At 39.1% G+C, this 7,500-nt stretch overlaps 1 protein-coding gene across 1 annotated transcript in view; it reads left to right on the plus strand.

Annotated features, from left to right (window-relative positions):
* LOC138948289 (G protein alpha i subunit-like) overlaps positions 1-7,500 on the plus strand; it is a 63,348-nt gene that overhangs the window by 2,116 nt on the left and 53,732 nt on the right. Inside the window, exon 2 of the mRNA XM_070319801.1 lies at positions 2,872-3,827. Coding sequence (XP_070175902.1) covers positions 3,704-3,827 — 124 coding nt within the window. The 5' untranslated portion in view covers positions 2,872-3,703. The remainder of the gene's footprint in view (positions 1-2,871; positions 3,828-7,500) is intronic.

Genomic DNA, 7,500 nt, shown 5'->3' on the forward strand with positions numbered 1-7,500 from the left:
TGAAATGCAGTGCGTTCAGTAGCATTCTGGGCGGTTGACGGATTGCCTAGATGTATTGATTTCGCTTAACGAGACTTGTTTTCAAATGGGCAGTCTCAGTGAACAAGGGGTATTGTGAATCAGCTAACACTGGTTATCCCCCCTTTATCAAACATTAACCTCACCACAACATCTGAGCAAATGAGAATCTCAAAATCCCAGTGAATTGACAGACTCTATGAACATATTTTCAGAGCTAACAAGGTTAAGACATATGACATAAGACATAAGACATATAAGATCATTTATTGTCCATACAATTAATTACAATGGATGGAAAAGTGTGGTTCATCAGCTCTTAAAACAACCAAAAACAACAAATGACAACAACCTTAAACAAGTCGCGTAAGGCGAAAATACAACATTTAGTCAAGTAGCTGTCGAACTCACAGAATGAAAATGAACGCAATACAATTTTTCAGCAAGACCGTATATATACTCGTAGCATCGTCAGTCCACCGCTCATGGCGAAGACAGTGAAATTGACAAGAAGAGCGGGGTAGTAGTTGCGCTGAGCAGGATAGCACGCTTTTCTGTACCTCTCTTCGTTTTAACTTTCTGAGCGTGTTTTTAATCCAAACATATCATATCTATATGTTTTTGGAATCAGGAACCGACAAGGAATAAGATAAAAGTGTTTTTAAATTGATTTCGACAATTTAATTTTGATAATAACTTTTATATTTTTAATTTTCAGAGCTTGTTTTTAATTCAAATATAACATATGTAAATGTTTTTGGAATCACAAAATGATGGAGTATAAGATGAACGTAAATTTGGATCGTTTTATAAAAGAAATATGTTTTTTACAATTTTTAGATTTTTAATGACCAAAGTCATTAATTAGTTTTTAAGCCACCAAGCTGAAATGCAATACTGAAGTCCGGGCTTCGTCGAAAATTACTTGACCAAAATTTCAACCAATTTGGTTGAAAAATGAGAGCGTGACAGTGCCGCCTCAACTTTCACGAAAAGCCGGATATGACGTCATCAAAGGTAGTTATCGAAAAAAAGAAAAAAATGTTCGGGGATATCAATCCCAGGAACTCTCATGTACAATTTCATAAAGATCGGTCAAGTAGTTTGGTCTGAACCGCTCTACACGCACGCACACACACACATACACACATACACCACGACCCTCGTTTCGATTCCCCCTCTATGTTAAAACATTTAGTCAAAACTTGACTAAATGTAAAAACAAAAATAAGAACAATAAAACATACGAAGTAAGAAGTAAGGTTATAACAAGGGATGAGATTTAAGAACAAGGATGCACGACATTGAGGATCAGAGTGTTACTATAGGATGCACGAAACTGAGGAGTGTTACTATAGGATGCACGAAACTGAGGAGTGTTACTATAGGATGCACGAAACTGAGGAGTGTTACTATAGGATGCACGACACTGAGGAGTGTTACTAGACATCCTCTGACGTGTGAATGCATTAGCTACACATACCACTGTAGATATAGTTCTCGTTGGAAACAAAATCATACAAAAGCAACAACAAAAACAAAAACAAACGCGAAAACCCCACTTACACTCTGATCTAATCTGGTACACATTTAAATTGAACTGGGAGTGGGCTCCACTTTACTCACGTTGTTGGAACGTTCCTGTCAGAACAAAATAAGCAATCAGTTGGAACGTTCCTGTCAGTACACAATACACAATCAGCGCAAAACAGATTTTTAGAAACAATCACCAGTAGTGGTTTTCAAAGCACATGTGTTAGAGGGAAACAACTGCAACGTTCCGACACACCTTTATACATGACTCCAAGGCAAAGTCTTTTCAATGTTCGGAGCAACCAGAAAGTAAATAGTATGTCAATTTGGAATTGAAAAGCTTCTGCTATTTAATTCTTTATAAAAAGCGATTTATAGATTAAAACATCGATTGTTCATGCAACTTACGCACGCATAAATGCACGCTGACACGCATGCACATACACACGCACACGCACCCACAAGCACGCCCGCATCAATGCACACACACACGCACGCACGCATACGCGCACACACACACACACACACGCGCGCGCAAGCACGCACGCACACACACACACAAACACAAACACATTGACACACATAAAACACACACACACACGCACGCGCACGCACACACACACACACACACACACACACACACACACACACACACACACACACACGCACACACATACAACCACGCGCTCGTAGAGCGCGACAATATCTATTTTTGATCACACACTTGTGTGCACTTGACGACGAATATAATTCACGTCATAATTCTCAAATGATTTTTCCGTTGAAAAGGAAATTATGAGACCTGCTAACTTTTTACGTTCGAACTAAATTATACACACCGTGATTCTTTGAAATATTTACTCCATGTATTTCATTTGGTACAATGTCATAAATAACAAGCACCGGCACGGTTGGCCTAGTGGCAAGGCGTCCGCCCCGTGATCGGGAGGTCGTGGGTTCGAACCCCGGCCGGGTCATTCCTAAGACTTTAAAATTGGCAATCTAGTGGCTGCTCCGCCTGGCGTCTGGCATTATGGGGTAAGTGCTAGGACTGGTTGGTCCGGTGTCAGAATAATGTGACTGGGTGAGACATGAAGCCTGTGCTGCGACTTCTGTCTTGTGTGTGGCGCACGTTATATGTCAAAGCAGCACCGCCCTGATATGGCCCTTCGTGGTCGGCTGGGCGTTAAGCAAACAAACAAACGAAATAAATAACAAGTATGTTCAAGTACAGCTAGCAGCTCATTAGCAGCTTGTTAGCTACACTGTCTTGAATAAATGTAACTCATAACTAACGAACCTTCATTTTCTTGGCTACAGAACAGGAACCCAGCCATACCAAGGTAATGGGGTCTGCTTCAACCTTGTGAGAAAGACTGGGTAAGCAGAATTTCTGGAAGAAAAATCCATCATTTGGATTACCAATTTCTTTGCCTAAGACGGAGAATCTCCAACGTGAAACCAGGACACACAACCTCTCAGCAACAGCAGGCTCCAAATATAGAGTGTTGCTCTACTTCCTGATAGAAGTGCCAGGAGACAAACCAACTGTGATCGCCGAGCGTCAAGGTGTGAGTGTTGTTTCGTGGTTATATTGTTGCTACTGCCGTCTGCACAGCTGCTGAGTCGTGAGGCTCGGTTCTAGCGAAGATTGCTCTCTGGATTACACGACAGCTTGTGACAGGAACAATTTCTTCAACCCGGAGTGATAAGTAATTTGTGAGCAAGTGTAAAGTTGTCGACAAGTGAAAGGTAGCAGATGTAAAGAGATATTACAAGTGAAAAGTGACTCGACAAAAAGTGAAAAGTGATTTGAAAACAAGTAAAAAGTGATTTGAAAACAAGTAAAAGGTTTTTTGGGAAACAAGTAAATAGAAATTTCAACAAGTCAGACGTGTCTTGCTTGTCACCAAGGGAAAAGTAAATTTTAACCAACTACAAAATTAATTGTCAACAGGTGGAAAAAGATTTCAACCATTTAAAAGTAACTTGCCAACAAGTGATTGGTGAACAGGTGCAACGAGATTTCAACAAGTGAAAAGTGACTTCACAAAAAGGTGAAAAATAACTCGTCAACACGTGAAAAGTGAATTGTCAACAAGTGTAAAAAGTGATCGTTCAGCAAGTGTGCTGTGAACAAAGGGAAGTAACCATGGGGGCCAGTGCCAGTGTTGCTATACAGGAACAGGAAGCCAGACGGAGGTCAAGGTCAATCGACGACACCATTGCTCAAGATAGAGCCAAAGAGGCCAAGACCGTCAAAATACTCATGTTGGGTGAGTCCTTTTTTTGGTCAATAGTCTCTCTGTCTGGTTTGTTTCTGTCGGTCTCGTTTAGTCTCTGTCTGTGTGTCTGTCTGTGTGTCTATCTGTACGTCTGTCTGCCTTTTCCTCACTCCCTTAATGACTCCCTCCCCCCCCCTCTCTCTCTCAGTCTCTCTCTCTCTCTCGCTCTCTCTCTCTCTCTCTCTCTCTCAGTCTCTCTCTCTCTCTCGCTCTCTTTCTTTCGCTTTTTCTTGTACTAATATCTAATTATGTGTGTATATATTTCTTGCAAAAATACCTCACCCCCACCCCCCACCCCTCTCTCCAGCTCGCCTCTTTCTCTCTGTCCTTGTGTGTACCTCTCTGTCTCCCTCTCTCTATCTCTGTCTCTCTCTATGTCTCTCTCGGTCTGTCAGTCTGTCTGTCTGTCTGCCTCTCTACCTCAGTCTGTCTTTATCTCTCTGTGTCTCTCTCTTGTCCTCTCTTGTCCTCTCTCTCTAAAGTCAAATACGAGTTTTTTGCAGACGATTCGTCTATCCATACCAGTAACACCTCGTTGGAATCAGTAAATTCTTCCCTGAAGAACACTTTGGACGAAGTTGCGAAATGGTGCACATCAAATGCCAGAAAAAACTAAAAGCATTGTTATGACCACAAGACAAAAGCATCAGATAAGTCCTCTTAAATTGCAACTGTCCTTAGGTACAACTCAAATACAGCAAGTTAAAGAACATCGCATACTTGGTGTAACTGTCGATGAAGAAATGAAATGGCAAACACACATAAGCAACCTCTGCAAAGTGTTACCAAGAAATTTGTATTTGTTGTCAAAACTCAAATATTATGCGAAGTCTGAAACATTAAAAATGTTCGTTCATGCTCATATAATGCCTCATATTAATTTTGCTTCGACATTGTGGGATGGCTGCAGTGATGTTCACTTATTGAAACTCAATGCTTTGTACTGTCGTGCTGCAAAACTTATCCTGTATGAATCGCACATGTCTACAGAAATGAAGTTAAACACCCTTAATTTCCTTCCCCTAAAAACCCACCTTGCATACAATAAGGCTGTCTTTATGTATAAATTAGTTCATGGTGATGTGCCAGTTATGTGCAATCCTATTATACACATGTTACGAAGAGGTATGGGTCTCAAAATGTACTTCCTCCAATTCCTCGTATAGATCTTTATAAATCCAGCTTAGCTTTTTCAGGGTCATCTCTGTGGAATTCTTTGCCAATAGAAATCAAACGATCCGCATCCTTAAAGGCCTTTAAAAGGCAGTTGCACACACATTTGATCACACTATAAACTGCCCCTGATGTTTAGTTTCCATTGTGTACTCGGATAATGTATGCAATGCTCTTAAGTGTTTGTTTGTTTGTTTTTTAAATATTGTATATGTAGTTAATCTGAATGCGTAATCCCTCGTCCCCCTCCCCCTTCTTCTTGAAACTTTAGCTGCCTGTATATGGCCCTGTTCGGCAATACATTGCTGTACTTTTTTAAGAAATTAAAAAAAAACATTTACGTTTGTTTGTGTCTGGATTTGTTTTATATGACTTTGTGAGTCCAATATTTTTTATGTTTATACTCGACCATTATTTAGATGTTTTATTAGTTTAATACTTTGATGAGGTATGTGCGCAGTCTTTGCTTTTGCTTACAATTATTCTCTGTATATGTTCCAAGGACAGGTTGGAAGATTAGGCTAAGCCTAAAACCTTTATCCTTATGTAATAAAGTTCTGAGTTCTGAGTTCTGAGTTAAGTTCTGAGTTCTCTCTCTGTCTCTCTCTCTCTGTCTCTCTCTCTGTCTCTCTCTCTCTTCCTGCACCTCTCTCTCTCTCTCTGTCTCTCTATCTATCTCTCTCTCTCTCTCTCTCTCTCTCTCTCTCTTCCTCTGTTTATCATATGATTGTTAACAATGTAATCAAAAGGAGTTGATTACATTTGTAAGTGCATCAATATGATTATATGACGGTGTTGCTGCTATTTCTGAATTTAAGGATCAACGGATTCCTGACATTTTAATTCTCTTTGAATTTAGTAGCAATTTATTTAATTCTTCATCAATTGTCAGTGAACTTATGAGTTCAACTGAATTGATGTGTTGACTAAGTGGTGTTTATCTTCACCTTGTGTATGTGGTGGTATATATAGATTTGGAAATATAGTGTCTGACAATATTGGGTTGCTGACATCATTCAGTTTTATTATTACGAATTTGGAATTGTTAGTATAACATTTATAATTATTGTTATTATATACCTGTATTATATTTTTTTCAAATTGCAAGCAACTTTTCAACAGGCATGCATAGTCTGTGAAAAAGTAGTCACTTTTCATTACTTGCTTTTCGTCATTATTTGAAAAAAAAGGAAAAGAAAAAAAGCTGTGGAATTATAAACATTACCATGACTTCAACTAAAACATCTTGGCCGAATAAGGAAGGGCTTCGCATTGGACACCTGAATATTAATCATTTATATAACAAAATGACTGATGTTTCAAATGTGCTTTTTAATTCTGGAAAAAGTTTTCATATGTTTGGTTTTTCTGAATCCAGACTATCAGATAATGTGTTAGACTCTGACATCATTGTTCCAGGATATACTCTTATTCGTAATGATCCTGTTAAAACGAATGAAACAGGCATTACTGTTTACATAAGTGAATCAGTTACATATAAACGACTAGCTCATCTTGAGGTTCATGGAGTTGAATCAATATGGATTGAAGTTAAATTGAAAAGATCTCCGCCCTTACTATTAGGATTTATTTATAGAAACCCTTCTGAAAGAGTAAATTGGGCAGATAACTTTACTATTATGATGGACTCTGCAACACTTGATTCAAAAGAAATCTTGCTCTTAGGAGATTTTAATATTGATTTAATGAAGCCACATAAAAATTGGAATAATACAATTAATAGCTTTGATTTGCAACAAATGGTTCAGTTACCCACTAGGGTCATGGCTGTTTCTAAAACTCTTATTGATCATATTTATGTGTCAGAAAAACAAAATATTATTGAAACATGCGTTCCTATTTTATCTTGCAGTGATCATTATCCAGTTTGTCTTACCTGGTCAAGGAAAGGTATTAAAATCCCTAAAGCTGGACATAAAACTGTAACTTATCGTCGTTTCTCGCGTTTTAATAAAAATGATTTTCTCTCTGATTTAATTCACAGTCCTCTTTCTGAAGTCTATAGCTTTCAGAATCCTGATAAAGCTTTGGAGCATTGGTATAATATTTTTATTTCTATTTATGATAAACATGCACCATTAATTACGCACAGAGTTAGACATATTGAGAAACCAAAGTGGCTTGATCAAGAAACAGAAGATGGAAAAGGGTGGCACCTTCAGCAATCACTGGTGATAACTATTAGCTGCATTACTCGTGTTGATACAGTTGACATTAGATAACTAAACCATACACTCACACGTTAGTATATCATGTAAATGAGGTCGTGTCAAACTAGTCTGACAGGGACCTATTTTTCCACCTCTCATAAAGTCACGGAGATAAACGTCCTTGCTGTTTAATCGCTGTCAGTACAGCCGCTGACGTCCCGACTCGCCCCCTCCTAACTCGCCCCCGCCCGACTCGCCCCCTCCCGACTCGCCCCCTCCCGACTCGCCCCCTCTTTACTCGCCCCCTCCCGACTCGCCCC

This window comes from Littorina saxatilis, linkage group LG15, assembly GCF_037325665.1.
Source record: "Littorina saxatilis isolate snail1 linkage group LG15, US_GU_Lsax_2.0, whole genome shotgun sequence".
Taxonomy (NCBI): domain Eukaryota; kingdom Metazoa; phylum Mollusca; class Gastropoda; order Littorinimorpha; family Littorinidae; genus Littorina; species Littorina saxatilis.